The sequence below is a fragment of the Gymnodraco acuticeps genome, unplaced genomic scaffold (assembly GCF_902827175.1).
Source record: "Gymnodraco acuticeps unplaced genomic scaffold, fGymAcu1.1, whole genome shotgun sequence".
NCBI lineage: Eukaryota > Metazoa > Chordata > Actinopteri > Perciformes > Bathydraconidae > Gymnodraco > Gymnodraco acuticeps.
Window position 1 is genome coordinate 259,023 of NW_022991144.1, and position 18,987 is coordinate 278,009.

Consider the following 18,987-nt stretch of genomic DNA (forward strand, 5'->3'; position numbering starts at 1 on the left):
AACAGACAGCTAACTTTGAGTAACTGCAGGTAACGACTTAAAGGAAGTCCCCATCTGTCAGCACTCACACGGAGTGATGGGGCCCCAGCAAATGTTCCAGTCACTGAACGCACCACCAAACGATTGCTCCACATCCTGCAGTAGCACCATCTGCTCTGTGGGTTTACAGCATGTCTGTTCAGCCAGCCACGTCCCCCACAAGCCCAGGTAACATACAGAGGGTTATGAGGGGGGGATTAATTAGATAAAAGCTATTTTCCTTTTGTTCATTCTGTAAGGGGAAAGTTAAACAGAGGACACACTTGTTTTTTGAGCTTCTAAAATGGCTTCAGGGGGTTTAAAAAACATTGGACACTTTGGGCAGAACATCTGTCCGGCCTGCAATGCTGAGGGTTGTCAGACTTATTCACCATTACTGTTTAGTTCAATACTTAAGTCCTTCAAACTTAACTTTTATTCATGTATTTTACAGCTGTGTTATTCATGTTTTATGTTTATTTTATTTTCAGTCCGCTATGCCTTCATTTCTTTGAGTGCTGCAAATCACAAAACATAAAAACCTTCCCTTTTCACATTTGTTTCTTGTGCCATCTTAAAACTATAACAAATAATACAACTTGATGGCTTTAAGTATGAATTTTTCATATCCCCCTTTATAAACATACCTTCAATCCGACGAAACGATGACCTCAGGGCTTCCTTCCTCTGCCTGGCTAACAGGGAGATATTAAGTTGAGGCCCATCTCTGCTGAATGTGTTTCCTGGTAAACCAGATGATGATTGGTTTGATGGCGATGGGTTGAACAAGGACTGGTCAGATGTTGATGAATTGGACAGTGATTGGCTATGTGATGTCAAGCTTGACGATATGGGGTGTGATGTGTTTGAGCTGTTTGAGGTTGTATTAGCTGCTATTAAAGTGCTTGGTGATTGATTAGAATATGTTGAGTCGAGTGATGATTGGTTTGATGTTTTTGCGCTGGTTGATGATTGGCTTAATGTTGTCTGACTGGATGAAAATTGGCTAGGTTTTGTAGTACTGCCTGCTGAGTGGTCATCTACGTTTTTGGCAAGGGCATTGCTGATTGTTGATTGACTGGCTGGCAATGTGACAGTTGGTAATTGCCTGGATTTGGCTGTGCTAGTTGAAGACTGGCTAGGTGGGGCCTTCTTTGTTGGTGATTGGCTGGCTGGTGATATTTTAGTTGGTGTTTGACTGCCTGGTGTTGTGCTGCCTGGTGATTGTCTGGCTGATGTTCTGCTTGTTGATGATTGGCTGGCTTGTGTTGTGCTGCCTGGTGATTGGCTGGCCAATGTTTTGGTGGTTGTTGATTGGCTGCCTTGTGTTGTGCTGCTGTGGGATTGGCTTGCAGATGTTTTGGTGGTTGGTGCTTGGCCGCTATGTGTTGCGCTGCTTGGTGGTTGACTGGTTGATGTTTTGGAGGTTTGTGATAGGTTAGCTTTTGTTCTAATGCCTGATGATTGGCTTGTTGATGATCTGGTGGTTGATGATTGGCTTGTTTCTGTTTTGCTGCCTGGTGATTGGCTGGCTGATGTTTTGGGGGTTGTTGATTGGCTGGCTTCTGATGGGCTGCCTGGTGATTGTTTGGCTGATTTTATGGTGATTGGTGATCGGCTGGTTTTAGCTATGCTGCCTGGGGATTGGCTGGGTGATACTGTTCTAGATGGTGTTTGACTAGATGGAGCTGTCGTTGAAGATGATTGATCTGAACTGAGGGTTCTAGAGGAGGCTGGTGTGCTCTCCATGCTGGAGGACGTCAGGTTGGACGTCAGGTTGGACGTCAGGTTGGACGTCATGTTGGACGTCAGGTTGGAAGCAGTGGTCTGGCTGACCAGTGAATGACTGGAACCAGACGTGTTGCTTTCTAATGCAGCAGCTTCTGTCTGGAGGTCCTTCAAGGAGAAAAATTGTATAAACAGGTATTTCTTGCATTATTTGCAGGCATTCAGTCATTCAATACATGTATCTTATCCTACCAGAGCCTTTTCCAACAAACTATATTGAATCTGATGATTTTCATATTGGACCTTGGCATTGTTTGGCAAAGAGAGCAAGAATCTGATTTGAGCAAACCAAAACATAATCCATGCAACGCAGTCTGATTCTTTCAATTCATTCCATACATTTAATATGAAATCAAGCAGATCTAAAAAAAAAAAGAGCTAATCTCTAGGTGGGCGGATCTATAACGATCTGATTAAAATGTAAGACACCAAAATCTTTTACAATTCTGTGTTTCATTTGGGGAAGAATTTCCCAGAATTGTACTGGTTGCCGCACTAGTGAGGATGAAACTCAGACAGTGCTGGGAAAAGAAGAGGCTTGAGAGAAAAGAGCTGTCAACCTGTCTCATCATTAATGACTCCTCTGTGACTTCAAACTCAGCTTTCCCATCCATGTCGACAACCCCACCCTCTCCTCCACCACCTCCCCCAGTGTTTTTTCCCATTTTGGATCATCTTTGTTGTACGAGATATGAGGCGAAGTAGACAGGTAGTCTGTTGAATTTACATATGAATTCTCCCCAAGTTTACCAAATAAAAATATTCCGTTTTGAAATCTTTCTTGGAACAAAACTCTTGGGGGAAACTAAATATCTGTATTTTTTGGCACTTAAAATTGTGAGGTTATTACAATTACATTTTGAACAAAAATAAACAATGACCGCAACTTTGGTTTGAAAACCTTTTAAAACATTTTCATTCACGAACTTATCAGTCGTGAATGAATTTTGAGCCACCCTAGATACCTGAGCTCTCAAACGACGACTTTCACCCCAAAGAGCCCAAACAAAACAGATGGCAAAGGTTAGGGGTAGGGGTTGTACGAGGGCTGGGCGACTATGAATCATTAATCACTGATTACTATCAGCGATATCGATACTGAGTAGGTCAAACGTGAACACAGATACAGCAGTGTTGAGCCACGTGACAGAGATCTTACACAAGACAGATCCGCTCTCCATACCTATGGCCTACGAACTTTGCTACTAATTGCTTTGTTACTTTACTAACTTCTATAGTTTGGACCGGATTCTCACGCCTCTCTAAGCCAAAGGGAATCCGGACAAAAGGAGCAACCACATTCAGGCTGATCGAGGCTCTGATAGCGGAAGGGTGAGACAAGAGACCGGCTACTGTATATCCCTGCTGGGACTACCTGACATGTCGGTTTATGAGGAACAAATGTCCCTGTTGAGCAATTTTACCTACATGCTGAATTGCACATTAGTTGGAGATAATGTGCATTTTGAGTTCATATCTGTCATCTAGGTATAGTCTCATTCTGATCCCATGCGTGATTTTTACTTTTTCTTTGCTGAAATACATTTAAGATACCAAACGTGCATTTCGTCTCGGACTTGATCCGTGTTAACCTTTCAATGAAAACAAAAGCATACATTTAAAATACCCCACTAAAAGCAAACAAAAATATTCAAATGTTTTGAATTTGACATTTGGGAATTAAAGTCAAACTGTCTTAAGAATAATGGCTGCCACTTTTATCTAAACTTATTCTATTATTTCTGAAAACATGCATAATAATTTGCATCTCATATATATATATACTGTATATAGTATTATCATTGTATTATGTATGTACATCTTAATGTATATTTAATTTATATATTTTTATCCACCCAATCTAAATCTTTGATTGAATTTGTAGGCACACAGTGTATACATTATTAGAAGAAAACCCTTCAGGTGACGGTAGTTTTCTTTTATCCAGCTCTGTGTTTTGGTGTGAGCTTTGCAGATTTTTTGGTGATCTGCGGCTGTGTGCTTGCCGCTTGAAGCAGCTCCATCAGCATCAATGATCAATGCGGCTGCCTACCTGCCCTCCCTGGGAAGCGGTGTCCCATTTCTGCTGCTTTATCCCGCTGCTCCCGCTGCTGGGACAGAGAGAACAAGGAGAGTTTTGTTCCTGTTGCCACTTTCCCCCGGACACCACAAATCCACCAACCAGGAACCAACCAAACCACCAACAAAAAACAAAAAACAAAAAAAAAACTACCCATCAATCAAGCAAACAATGCCTGCTCCATGATATTCCAGTGACAAAGGGCCACCTAAAACACAATTAGGGCTGCTACATTTAATCTTCTTATTGCTGTTATCAATACATTGATTAATTGGTTGATCTTTAACATGTCAAAAATAGTGAAAATGCTTACAAGATTACACATTTAGTCAAAATGTTTTGTGCAACCAACAATAAAAAAGTATTCAAAATTCCCTAACCCTAAACCTAACCCAAAAAAGACAGCAAAATGTAATTTTGATAAGCAAAAGAGAAGATGTTTTCTTTTCAGTTTGGTATAATAAATAACTTGTATGACTAATTGATTATCAAAAATAAATGCTTATTGATATTATGTTGTTGCACTAATTGATTCATAAACCAACTGTTTTAGCCCTAGATCAAACTATAACATATTTTTTACATCATTATCTTAAATGTATTAGTATAATACCAAAAAACTGAATACTGTACATTTTATATACAAAAATACTATTTACTGTATATAGGTATTAATGCAAATAACCTAGAAGGATTTAAATGATGATGAAAAATTATAAAAACAACACAATGCTATTGAAATATATTTATAAAAATAACTCACTTATTAAATGCATTCCCGTTAGAAACGTTCACTCTCTCAACACCGAAGGACAGATGCGCTGAAATCATGGGAAATAAAGAAAAAGTCAAAAATAAATACAAATGTGAAAAATGTAAAAAGTAAAATAAATATAACTGAGGAAGTCAATATTACTTTAATAAAATGAAAAAAATAGAATCAGATCTAGACAAGAGAACAATTTTGACTTGTTAGTCCTAATTTTCTAAGTCCTTCAAAAAATGTAATGGACATCTAGGACTGATTATTGTACTTTCTCTGAGAAAAACACACTTCACTATATGTGCAGAATAACCAGCAGAATATAGTCCCGTGTAAGGATGTGACTCACCTTGATAAATTAGAATATAATACAAAGATAATAAGTGAAGAAGCCTTTTCCAGCTCCGTCTTAAATAGGGATCCATTCGTGTTTCGCGGATCCGCAGTCAGTCGGGTTTGGACAGCATCACCTGGTGAAAACCCTCCGGCTGGACTCCCGCTGCTCCCTGCGCTGCTCCATCCGGATCATCGGCGAGCGACCCGCCGCGCGCCTCAAGAACCGCTGCACCTGCTCATTAGCATAAATTATACGAAGGTGGGCGCGCGCGTGGGCGGGGCCGCAACTCCAAGCAGAGATGTACTACTAATTAACTGATGCATGAAAGTATTCGAAAACTACAACCACTGGTAAGATATTTAACAATTCAATTACATATAATTCATATATAACTTACAGACCACCAAACCCAATGAGACGGCTGTTATCTACGTGTGCTGTCATCAAATCAAACCTAATGTTAAAAATAATTCAGCACAGGTTTAAATGTAACTGTGCAGTATTTACAGGGAACAGTGCCTCTCTGTGGTCCACTGCGAGGGAAACATCACAGAACCTGTGGGGATTCAAATGGCCATGCCAAATTAAACATAATCAAATGAAAAAAACTCAAGCTCTTTAGGATACAAACACAAACACACTTTCAACATCTTCCAATTAACTGATCATATCTTCTCTACAATTTTACATTATCCCTGCTTGATTTGTTGCATTACTTACACCGTGTCCACTTCACTTACTTGGCACAGTATTGCACATGTATATGAAGTAAAATGTAAAGGTATAGCATAGGCTATTTTCTACATGACGGTAGATTTCCAAGTGAGATGAATAAATAAAGTGTGGTGCAATAAACTGAAATTACTGCACTGAAAAAAAATACATTAAATTGTACAGATTTCAACATCAACATAGCATTTTCTCTCCAGCCACCTGAAAACCAAAATATTGAAAAATCATACACAGGCAGTCAGGTAATTTGATCAGTGATAAACACGTGAACCTGAAGGCATCACCTCCTGAAACCTGACATGGAACATGAACCTTTAATATCACAGAGTTGACCCCATGTCAACAGCTGCATGGACTCATAAGCATGAGAACGTTTTGGGGGATTTTGTTGTTGCAAAAGAAATACTTCCTGCCCTGTCTGTTGTCTGGGTGAAAAAGGCCTTTGACTGACTGAAGCCCTCAAGAGAGCCCAACAGGCTTTGTGTCGCCTAGCCAGGAGGTATCTGCTTTCATAAATGGAAACAAGACTAGGAGAGGGGGGGGGGGGGGGGGGTGTCCCTGCACTCATTAATGAGACATTTCAAGAAGATTTAATTTTGTTTTAAAGTGAGTGATTTCTGATTAGTTTGTGTGATTGTCTTTTTGGACGTGAGAAATGAAGCATCATCCGAAAGCATAATGCTTTCGCGACATCACACTCACTCACTCATACAGTACTGGAAACCTGGCGCCTGCTTTGTGTCCTGCAGACGGCTCATTAAGAGGTGACATGAAATGACTGTTTTCTTTATTTTATATTTTTCTGCATTAAATTAGCATTTGTCGGAGGACTTGTAAAGTAAATGTGGTATTATTGTATCTCAATACTTTTTTACTTCTCTAGCCTGTTTGTGGCATACAGTCACAGACCTATACCTATTGAAGATGTAGAGTCTATTGCCATGATGTTTTTAAAGTAGAACATATCTAGGATTAAAAGACTAATGTCACAGCAGGATTTGGAAAAACTTGTCCATGCTTTTATCTTCAGTAGACTCGACTACTGCAATGGTGTCTTCACAGGTCTCACTAAAAAATCTATTAGAAAGCTGCAGCTGATTCAGAACGCCGCTGCTCGAGTCCTCACTAACACTAAGAAAGTGGATCACATCACTCCTGTTCTGAAGTCTTTACACTGGCTTCCTGTGTGTCAAAGAATAGATTTCAAAATACTGCTGCTGATTTATAAAGCACTGAATGGTTTAGGCCCAAAATACATTTCTGACCTCCTGCTAAATTATGAACCATCCAGATCTCTCAGGTCTTCAGGGACTGGTCAGCTTTCTGTCCCCAGAGTCAGAACTAAACATGGAGAAGCAGCGTTCAGTTATTATGCTCCAAATATCTGGAACAAACTCCCAGAAACCTGCAGGTCCGCTGCAACTCTGACTACTTTTAAATCCAGGCTGAAGACTTTTCTTTTTGTCGCTGCTTTTAATTGAACTATTCACATCTTAGACTGCACTGTAACTTTTATCCATGTACTTTTTCTTTTAATGTTTATTTTATTATCTTTGCTTTTTAATGACTGATTTTAAATGCCATTTTCTTAATGTCTTTCATTGTTGTAAAGCACTTTGAATTGCCTTGTGTTGAAAGGTGCTATATAAATAAACTTGCCTTGCCTCTGCCTGAGAAAAATAAAGACCTTTTTGACAAGTCAACGTCACAGAAAAGGCACAAAATACAAAGATGAACCTAAAAAGGAGCAGAATAGGGCCCTTTTAAAATGTTGCTTTCAGGGTGATGCTATGTAAAGAGAATATCAAAGTTATTATGAATCCTTCTGAGGGAAACATAACTGTCTGCATGCTGTTGAATGCATTGCCTCATATTGACAGGGGTTTCATTGTGTCCACCTTGTTTATAAAGGTTGACTACATAACGGAGTTCAACAGTACCACAAACTAAGCCCTCCAAAATGACCAGTCTCTTGAATCAACATCTTTTTGAAATAAATAAACCAAAAAATATAATCTTTATGAAGGGAGATTTTATTGCAGGATTCTATTATGGTCTGCACTAATGACTCTGTAGGTGAACTGCATAGACTAAGTCTTCTCTACCTACCAGCGTTATTTGATTATGTTTGGAATAAAGTAACAAAACATGTGCTAAGCATCACCTTAAACTAGTTCACTGGTAGAAACATGAGGGAATGTCATCTATACAAACTGTACAAGCAGATCAACACCAAAACAAAAGCAGGTGCAAATGGAAAACATGTTGATTTTGGAGTATTCATAACTCCTGCACTCACAAATAGAAAAGGCGACAAAGAAATTCAACATTCAAAAATCATGGAGGCTAAATGTCCACCTGTTCTTAATCCTATTTGTGTTTTTATAATAGTGGATTTGTGTACACACGGGAGTGAGAAATAAAGTACATGAACCATCCGTTTATCTACACGGAAGCTGAGACTCTTCATTTGAATCCAGTTGCCTTTTGATAAGGACGCACTTGGCGATATTAAACATTTGTATTCTCTCAAGAACAGGATTCAACTATTTTTCATAGGATTACAGGTCACTGGAAGCAGCAAAGTGTATCAATTAAAATGTTTTAATTCCTGTGGGACTGAATTGTGATATGTTAGAGCGATTCGGAATACCATGAGAAGTACAATTGGCCAAAAGCGTGCAAATTGAAATGCAATGTTTATGCATATTCAGCCTTCTAATTAGTAACCATTATCTTTGAGACATAAATACTCAAGCGTGGAATAAAATAATCAACTAAAGGAAGTCATGGTGATTTCATTTAATTGCCCTACAGACCTTATAAAGTCATGGTCTCTAGATAACTGCAAACAAACGGAGGTCATGTCCTCTCAGCTTCTGTCAATCTGTGTTCATTTCAAATCAAAAGCAAGTTCTTACACAGACTAAAAGATATCACATCTTGAAAAAAAGATTTCACTATCTACACAGCAGGGAATTAAAAATGCATAAATATTTACACAAAGAGTTCTGATCAGAAATGAGAAATCCACCTTTTGACACATTTGAAAAGAAGATCGTTGAAAACATTGGAATATTTACAGAATGTGAAACGTTTCTATCTAAAACACCTTTTGTCAGCTCGTTTCGAAGCATCAGGCAACAAACAGGGGACACATCAGCTAGATTTAAGACATTTTGTATTGTACCAACAAACTGAGGTGGACATGAATCCAAATAGTTGGTTCCTTTCATTCAAGGACCTTTCTCTGATTCTTCTTTTATGTGTTTAGATTGAAGATGAAATACCTCTTAGTGAAACAGCAGATTAACAGAAGGTTAACTCTGCTTCCTCGCTCTGTGTGTGTGTGTGTGTGTGTGTGTGTGTGTGTGTGTGAACTCGGTCATCTTTGGGTAAAGAGTCCTGCACAGCGCCCTGTGTGCTGCGTTATCTGGGCCGGTGGTTGGCGAGCAGGAAGTCCTTGTCTTTGCAGGTGAGGCAGAGTTTGAGGTTCCTTAGGGAGCCTCCGGCGGAGTAAAACGCCCAAATGCCCATCACGAACAGGATGACGTAGGTGGGGACCAGGCTGGCCACGTACTCGGGGTTCTGGAAGGTCTACGGGAGAAGACGGGAAACTCGGGTCAACATGATAGTACAATGAAAACAGTTTTGCTATGAAACATTTTGATTAGCTCATTAGTTTGTGACGGTTTAGATAACGCTATATGATGAAAGTCATACATATGAGAAAATGGCCACTATACCAAGTAATAATGTCAAAAAAGGTAATAAGCGGATATAATGAATATTATTCTCCGATCGTGGGAGATGATGGGAGAATAATATTCATTACGCAATAAAAGCAACATTGAATAGGTTCCTCGCACTTCGTGCTAGGACGCCGTTGGGTCGTAGCGCTCCGTGCTCGGGCTCTAATAATTCATCATGGGGAATTTCCATGATCTGTGAATACCCTCATGTGTACCTTAAAAATAGGGCTGTACCCGAATATCCGAATATTCGTTCGTTGGAGTTAGGGCTGGGCGATTTTTTCGGTTTTAACGATTAATTTGCATTTTTACTTTCCTACGGTTTGTGAAATGGCTGAACCGAAAAATCGCGATTTAAAAACATTTCTAGACTCCGCAGATTTGTTTTGCTTTAAGGGACTCCGTAGTAGCTTACTCTCTCACTTTCCAGAACGCGCCCAAAACTCAGCCACATTGCCTGTGACTACCCGATCTGCAGCTCTGTGTACACATATATCACTTAAATTATTCAATACATCCTTTGTACTGAAGTATTCAAGAGTAAATAAAGTTTAATATAAATGATTTGCTGTGGCCAATTGTTTTCATTGCATTTACAGACCCGTGCAAATCTCTGATACCACCCAATGAATGCATTGACTTGCTTGTAGAACCACGCTACACAAAACAGATAGCAACACCTATAAAAACTATTTAAAAAAAGGGGCTACTGTATCGACCTATATAAAGTATATAAATATATTTTTTCTTTTCAAAATACCAAAAAGATCCTGTATTTTAGCCATGCCTCATTTCGCTCTATTTGCTCCATCCAGCGCTGTTTTTGCAGGGGGCTGATTCTGTGAGCTGCAGCTGACCACGCCCCCCTGCAGGAGAGGGGAGCGTGCTCTGAGATCAGCTGCTGGGCGGTCTGTAGAGGGGGAGGAAAAGAGATCTCCGTCCTCCGTGTTTTATTCTTATAGAAGTAAGAAGAGAAGTAATGGGGCAGAAACCCTCCTTTTTACGCAGCGGTCCAGACATAGACATCAAACGGCGACACATATTCAGTGTGCAGTTCCTTTGGCATTAGGGCAGGGATATCTAGATACTTTCCAAGGTTTGACATAATGAATTGAGCTACTTTTAAAGCAAGCAACGATGTTTTCAAATCTGTAATCAAAAACACTATCGAAGCAGTTCCTGCCGTTGCTACGTTAGTTCAAACAGCAACAACGGACTACTTTTCTTAGCGGATGCTTGTCAATTTGAATCAATACATAAAACTATTTTTTAAATCAATAAAATCATTTTCTAAATCCATAAAAGCATTTCCATTACTATTGGGAGTCATGTCGTTACTTTGTTGAGAATGTGGCCATGTAATAAGCGGGATGATGTGCACATTGCAAATGTGCCTTCAAGTCGATCTAGATCCCTCCGCAAAAAAAACAACATTTTATTTTTGAAGGCCCGATTTTCTAACGCTGTGCATGCAGTTGGACTGGAAGTACCGGAGACCATAAACGGTTTTGAAAACTTCTGTCACATAGTGATCATCTTCTCAATAAAATATCTTTGCTGATGTTTTTCCGAGTCTTCTGGCCAATCAGAATCAAGATTGTTGCCGGAAGTCCCCACGGAGAATAACTTTGCGGTAGAACTCTTTTTTATACATCCATGGTTACAACTTCTACGGAGCCCTGGAGGGTTCATAGAGAGAAAAATAATGTGTGTGTGTGTGTGTGTGTGTGTGTGTGTATCCGACACCACCGGCATTTGTTTTCAAATTACCACGAACAGCACACGCACACATATACACAAAACGAGGCCACGCTTTAGTAACTCGTGCGCATAAGTTACTAAAGCGTGGCCTCGTTTTGTGTATATGTGTGCGTGTGCTGTTCGTGGTAATTTGAAAACAAATGCCGGTGGTGACACACACACACACACACACACAAAACCCCGGTGACAGGACATCTCCTTCATAAAGCGAGGGGGAATACTCAGTACAATGTGTGTATAGGTGGTTAAACGTAGCAGCCTCGATCTCTATTCAGCGGTTCTAGTGAAGTAAACAGTAAAAGGCACAGCTCTTTGCAGCTGGTGCTGCTCTTCTCAGATTCTGCTGAGTTACGGCCCGTACACACAGCAGCTTTTGGCGATTTGTCCACCGCTTCCAGCGCGTCTCGGCCCATTGACTTTGAATGGGGATGACGTCACTTTCCCTCGCTTGTCGCCGAACTGCATTGTGGGGGGGGCGAGGCGAAGATTTCCAGGATGTTCAGGATTCCAAAGTTGAACAATGTTCAACTTTTGAGGCTGAGCTGGAAGCGACAGCCAATCAGATCCGTTTATGCAAATCTGACAGTTCAAGCGCTAGCCAATCAAACCGCGTGCAAGCTGGGAGAACCAGACCCGCAGTTCATTTCTATATTCCACAAAAATGGAGGAGAACTTAGTTATTGCGGTAGCAAATCACCCGGTTCTTTATGACCAGTCCCTATTTACTTACCGGGATACAAACCGGAGGAACCAGGCATGGAGGGAGGAGGCAGAGACAGTGGGTGAAACTGGTAGGTTTTCGCTTGTTTGGGGATTTTATACCCAGTTTACTTCGTGGCTAGTTTACTTCGTTGCTAGCAAGCATAGACAGTATCATTAGCCAGCATGGAATGTAGCATAAAATAGCACCATAAACATTAATCTCATAAATGTTCAAAATGTTAAAAAAATAAATGTTCATCATAGCCCTTCCTATTTGACAATAGTGTAGAAGAACCGGGTTTTTTTGCTTTGTATGTCGGGGGCGGGATATTCATGTGATATTCATGTGATTGGTTGTTGGTCGCGAAATCCCCAAGCTGTCAGACACGCCCAGCTCCAGGATTTTCAAGATTTGGTCAAAGCTGCTGTGTGGACACACCGTTACACGTTACTGCCTCCAGTGCCCTGTACGACGAAGCCAGTTCAACAGACCCTGGACCTGGATATGTTCGATTTACCCGGCTTAACTGACCCTAACAAACGCGATGTCGATAAGCGGTCCTACGAAGCTGGTTATCAACTCAGTAAATCAACCAGGGTTTCTCTGTCCGGCTGAGAGCGCGCTCACGTGAAAGGGACGGGGTTAGCAACATTTGACCAATCACAAACATGGAGACGCATGCTGACAGCGCAGCGTCATACTTCATGAATGAATAGTGTAAATAGCAAATCCTGCTTCGTAGTACAGGCCACTGGTGCCGCTGAGATTTCATAAAGTGAAGGAGGTTTTCCTTCTATAAAACAGCTGTGGGCAGCAGATACTGTGAGTCACGGACAGGAATCCCTCAATTTAAATAAAACGAGGCCACGCTTTATTAACTCGTGCGCACGAGTTACTAAAGCGTGCGCACGAGTTACTAAAGCGTGCGCACGAGAAAGTAAAACGTGGCCACGTTTTATTTATTTTTCTCTCTATGAACCCGCCAGGCCTCCGTAAACTTCAGATAGAAATGAACACATAATGAAATATGACCCCCGGTTTGATGACTGACAGGTCACAGAACAATGGGAGCTATCTACCCTTACCCACAATTTAAAGTAAGTCACACAGACTATCTCCTCTTTACTCTTCTCGCAGCAAGATGTCAGAACAAAGTGAAAAACAAACAATGGCATAAAATATTATTAATGTCGGGTAGTAATAGATTTATTTATTTTCTTCTCAGTGTACCAGAATGCATAGTTCATGTTAGTATTTCTAAAAATCTCCTGGGGGAGAATCCCCCCCAGACCCCCCTGCTGGGGTTGGGTTTTCAGCATGCGTGCCTTTTCATATAGTTCAGCTTTGGTTCTGTGAAGGGATATAAGGGATATATGCACTGTACTTCACTTTTATTAATATTGTATGCTGAAAAGCGTATATATGACAGCACGATTTTTTGTTGAATAGATTTGAGTGCTTCAAAATGTTGGGTCGCGATGTATTGACCAAGTAAAAAGTGGGTCCCGAGGTCTGACCAGTTGAGAACCACTGCATTACAGTGTTTCCCCTAGGATGGATTCATAGCAGCGGTGCTAAGGCACGTGGGTGCAGCATAATGTGAGCGCGGAACGCGTGGAATTTTTTTTTGTGTGCGCGTGCGAAGTGCGCCCCGCCAATTTGTTTCCATGTGTCTGCCAGCACAAGAAAGGCTCTTGAGGCCAAGTACCAGGGCCGGTTCTAGCCAATTTGCTGCCCAGGCGAGATTTTATATATAAAGAATAAATGAAAAATCTCTACAAAAGACAAATACACTACAAAAACAGAAACTTATCGACATAGGTCATATACGTCAAAATGGCTTCAAATGTATTCAGTATTGTATGAAAGTTTTAATTGGGGGTTAGACGTCACATCCTCTAGGGGGGTCCGGGGGCTGCGTCGCCGCTATTTGTATATAGGGGAAACACTGCATTAACAAATAACTATAAAACAACAATACTGTAGAATAACAAAATGAATGCCGTGAATAAACCGAAATACACGCGTTGAAGCGGTTCGCTGCTGATTACTACGCGCCGCATAATTCTACATTTAATGCAGCGCTTTCGGAAACGAGTGTAGAGATTTCATATGAACACACTTCTTGGACTTGTGTTGCACATGAGAGTGAAGTCTATTGAAATCAGTTGTATTGCTCCGGTCTTGAACAACAGTTCCTCCCAGCAGCCCTCATCATGCTCAGACCCCCAGCAACACTCACCAGGCAGGACACCAGGAGGTGGCTGATGACGACGGCGGCCACCGCCCACCAGCGCTGCTTCTCACAGGCGTCGAAGAAGACCACGCCCCAGAACATGTGCAGCAGGATGATGGCCAGGGTCATGAAGGCTGAAAAAGGGTTACATTTCTTCATCAAATACACAATATGTTTCTTAAATGGTTTGTCTGCATCAGCTAGAACATCTTAATGTAAGAGTAGAGAGAGCCACAACTATTTATTGACTGTAAAAGGCTAACACAAATGCATTTAAAAATCAAAGTACACATTGTAGCGATTCCATCTGGAACGATCCAACAGCTAAAGGTGTTTGTGAGCTTTGGTACCTGAGGACAGGAAGTAGTGCTGAGAGTCTCCGTGGATCCCGATGGTCCCCGGCCCCACAGAGTCTGCCAGGATGTTCACCACGGAGAACGCTCCGCTCATGAAGCCGAAGCCCAGGCCGGACACTGAGGTAACCAGGACGACAAGAGGAGTGGTTTATTCCACAGAAATGGACGATATGAGCATTTTTGATGTATCATATACACCGGATTTAAAAAGAATGGCTAAAAGAAGCAACAGAGTTTGAGATATCATTATTCTTTAGACATAAAAGTAAAGAATAAGAGTATTAGCAGGTGATGTGAAGTGCAGACTAACTGTACCATAGGCCAGCTGCCGTATGGAGATGGGCATGGTTTCCTCCTGGCTGAGAGTGAGGAGGCCTTCATTTGCTTTCCTGAAAGAGAACACACACACAAACACACACATGAGCCTAAAGCTCCCATTCTTCACTGTGAGCTGTAAACAAGGTCATCAGTCAGAAATATGTATGTCAGACAGAGGAAGACGATACGGCCTGCAACAATGAACCTTTAATAGAAAATGAAAACACAACAGGGGATACAGCTGGGAGTCAGGGTGTGAGATGATGATTATAACAGAGTCAAAAAGTCAGCTTTTGGTTTTTTCCACAAAATGTCTCTTGACATTGTGTACGTCATCTTTTGGAGCTGACACAAACTCCACTTGAGCTTCAGTGTTTACCTCAAAAACGCCAAAAATATGTGTGGTATTAAAAAAAGGAAAAGGCCTTATTTTTATGACTTCTTCCCATAAATAATTCCACTACACAATTAAACATACAGCTTTGCAGCGAAGATTTATGCATGTTCTTCTCAAATTTAGTAAAATATTTGTAAAGTATAGTAGTAAAGTATTTTACCACTGGTTTCTATCATTTCCTAACAGAATGAAAGTTGGTGAATGTTGGTTTTAATTACATCATTCAGCCTCTTTTAAAGTATTTGCAACTATTTAAAGTTTATGTAAAGCAAACATGTACTATACTCTCAGATGTGAATATTTGTGGTTTGTTTTTATTTTTGATGGGAATGAAGTGAATATATTTTGATTTTGGACTGTAGTAGTAAAAAAGACATTTGATGAAATAGCCTTTTGGTTCTGGGAAATTGTGACATTTCAGAAAAACAAACATTTCATAAAACAAACATTTGATCAATTAATTGAGGATAAAAGTCAGATTATTAAAAATAGTAGTCATAGATGCAACAAAATACCTAAAATAAATAACGATAAAAGTGCATGCATGGTAACAAGTGGAGATTGTTTTTAAAAGACTGTCTGCAACTGTGACAAAAATATTAACCAACGCTGTTTTTCATCTGGTTGTTAAAATAACTTGTTCAAGTCTCTGCATGTTAACTGTCATGTCAAACATTTTGATTAGCTCATTAGTTTGTGAAGGTTTAGATAATGCTATATTATGAAAGTCATAAATATGAGAAAGTGTCTCTGCATGTTAACTGTCATGGCACACTGAAGATAAAACTATCATGAAAAACAAACGGATGGCTTATGGAAATAACCAAGAGTAAGACGTTCATGTGTGGCCCTTTGAAGATGCACTAGCACATTAACACTGATGATATATTCTTGTGAATGTGATCTGTTGTTTAAACTAGCAAAAGCAAAGTAGTGTATTATTCTCCCTCAGTATTACGCAGTAGAGCATTATAAACACTAAGTACTTGTTTCAGAATCACTTTCTCTGTGTTAGTTCTGTTCATAAAAGCATGGACTGGGTCAGAGCCTATTATAGGGCTCTGGACTGGGTAAAGGAAGCGCTGGCATTCATTTCAATGCAGAATAGTTCAAAGAGTATTACACTGTAGTGCCCTCTAGTGGCTGCTGATGTTATTAACATTTGCTTTGTTCTGATTCCATGCTACATCTAAATCTGTGTGATGAAATTAAATTCAAAAAGGTCATTGTGATCACATTTAAATATATTTTAAATGTACTGTTCATGGAAAATGAGGTAGATATTGAAGTAGAAATGACCAACAATTTCTTGTATAAAATCGCAAAAGCAGTGAAACAAAAAGTGTATTAAATATACACTTAGTGTATAGTATATAGCGGATCTACTAGTTACTGTCCTCGGGATTATGTGTACACTCCCCTCCCTCCTTCAGTAATGTCAAACTTCTGTAAAAGTCTTTATTTTACATCAGATTTCTACCAAGTCATGTCAAGACTTTATAGGCATCTACAAGCAGTACAAATCCCCTGCTGACTGATTATATTAAAATTCAATAAATGTGAATTCATGCCAGAAAATATAACTCCACTACAAAGAATCTGTAAGAACTCTAATGGTGTTAAAAAGCTCAGGATCAGATGATTCCCACCGAATTTCCTCAGATTGAGTGTGAGAACAGAGACTGTGTTGAGGATGAGGCGTCTGTAAAAGCGTCAGACAGTGTTGTAGCAGCGACTTACTTCAGCAGCTTGTAGTAGGCGAAGCGGAAGGTTTCCTGCAGCAGGACGGACAGCACCACTCCAAAGATGAGGAGCCCTTTCTGCTGCGCCGCGCTCTCCTTATTACTGATCTGAACCGAGATGAACCAGACCAGAGAGGCCAGCAGAAGGGACACCAGCCAGAAAAACGCTCTGATGAGAAATAAACAGATACACAATCAGTTAAATGAAAAGAGGCTCAGAAACAGGCCAGTGTGACACCCGAGAGGATTCCTAAAAGTAATCTTTAGTATGATTTCAGTTAAATAACTAATATCCTTATTGACCTACCATCAATTCTTAGTAGTCACACCCGGCTTTACAGTCTAAAAAATTGGTTGAAAGTAAGCTATTCCAACAGGGTGTTCATATTTCAACAAAGGGCCATATTTGGCACAAGACCTGGCCTGAGGGTCAGGTATAAAAAATAGGCCAAAATGTCCTTTACTACGTTAATACTGAGCACTGAGTTAATCACATCTAAAACCTGTGAAAGCAGACCAACTGTAGTCATGTGAAAATGTGATACTTTCATGTTGGGCTGCAGCTCAAATGTATTTACATTACCAATCATTTGTAGAAATAATGAATTAAATCGGTTGATTTTATAATGGCTGAAAATTGTGGAAAATCCCCCTGCAAATCCAAAGACACGAGATAAGTGTGTGCACAGATGGAAGGCTGACAGGCAGGTAGGCCACCCAGTTATTTTAGCTGGGCCGGCTAAAATGATTGGTCTTGCTTTTTACAGTACTACGGCTTCCACAGGTGAAACATTTGCCATGTATTTGTTGTCAAAGCACTTCAGATATTCATTGCTATCGGGATGTTAAGAGCATTCCATGGAATATAACAACAAGTGTATCTCGAGCCGGTTTCTCAAACTTACCTACCCCACCTTTAAGTCTGATTTGATAAATACATTTTACTTACTGACTTTTACACATTTTGGTGTCAACATCAAGAAAACTATTTTTTTTTAAAAGTTTTTCATTGCTAATTGTAAAAATGTAAAATACAATTTTAACGGGGCTCATTTTGAAAAATAAAGAGGGCTGTGATTGGCTACATTCTTAAAGTTTAAACCATGGAGCAGCAAGTCAATGTTCCCCTTTTTGACCACAGGGCTTCAAAAGAATAAGAAAATGTTTTAGCAATTTAACTTGTCACAACTTGCAGATTGCCATAACTGTGGCCCGGCGTGTACTCATCATCCTGCACTGATTGTAATTACAACAAGTGGTGAATAGCTGCTAGCTTGATTCAAAATAAAATTGTCACAAGTAATGCTCAACATACAAAAAGAGAAGAGGAAATGGACTCTAAAACTAAATATGTATCTTCCCATTGCATATTTGTCTGGAGAGTATGTTCTTTAAAGTTTGTGTAATAAGAAATAAACTATCAAGACAAAGTCCCAAAATGGAAGCTATTAGTAGCAGCTAGCTAAGGAAGCGGTTAGCTAGCAAGCTAACTTACACTGGTAAATACTGGGGTATCAGCGTTAAACACGGCAGTTATACGCTGCTTTCTCAAGATAAGGTAACTTTCACCTTAGCCTCAAAGAATATAGATTAACTCTCACCCGGCTATGAGGAAAATGACCCTCAGCGGATCCCGGGCGATGGTAAACAGGAACAGAGCGATGGCCGGGCCGAAGGCAATAAAGGTGCAGCCGAAAAACACCGCCGCCGTCATCGTTGTTTCTTTGTGGGGGTTTCAGCGGCCAGCAGCGCGACCTGAAGCGCCTTGTCTCGGTCCTTCACACGGTAATTTACAGATAATAGTCTTTTATTGTTAATAAACTCAGCCTGCTGTTGTAGCTGATGGTTTGATTCCCTTTACTTCCACCAGCGTATCACAGGACCAGCACAGGACCTACTCATGACGTCACATCACGTGACCGAAAAAAACCTTCTTCCCTAAAACTTTATTGATAAGGACAACATTTCCACACTAAAAACAATGAGTTTAGTTAAAATATGTGA

General features: G+C 40.2%; 2 protein-coding genes across 2 annotated transcripts in view; both read right to left on the bottom strand.

Moving 5' to 3' along the window:
• Nucleotides 1-2,420, bottom strand: part of otog (otogelin) — a 64,810-nt gene extending 62,390 nt beyond the window's left edge. The window contains exons 1-2 of the mRNA XM_034237246.1: nucleotides 2,367-2,420; nucleotides 666-1,914 (exon numbers count right to left, since the gene is read on the bottom strand). Coding sequence (XP_034093137.1) covers nucleotides 666-1,914; nucleotides 2,367-2,420 — 1,303 coding nt within the window. The remainder of the gene's footprint in view (nucleotides 1-665; nucleotides 1,915-2,366) is intronic.
• A 5,310-nt stretch (nucleotides 2,421-7,730) lies between these two features.
• Nucleotides 7,731-18,899, bottom strand: aph1b (APH1B gamma secretase subunit). Its single transcript, XM_034237247.1, has 6 exons — nucleotides 18,585-18,899; nucleotides 16,982-17,152; nucleotides 14,842-14,915; nucleotides 14,521-14,643; nucleotides 14,177-14,304; nucleotides 7,731-9,315 (listed from the first exon to the last, which is right to left on the bottom strand). The coding sequence occupies exons 1-6, from the start codon at nucleotides 18,695-18,697 to the stop codon at nucleotides 9,148-9,150; spliced, it is 777 nt and encodes a 258-aa protein (XP_034093138.1). The 5' UTR covers nucleotides 18,698-18,899; the 3' UTR covers nucleotides 7,731-9,147.
• Nucleotides 18,900-18,987: the final 88 nt, after the last annotated feature.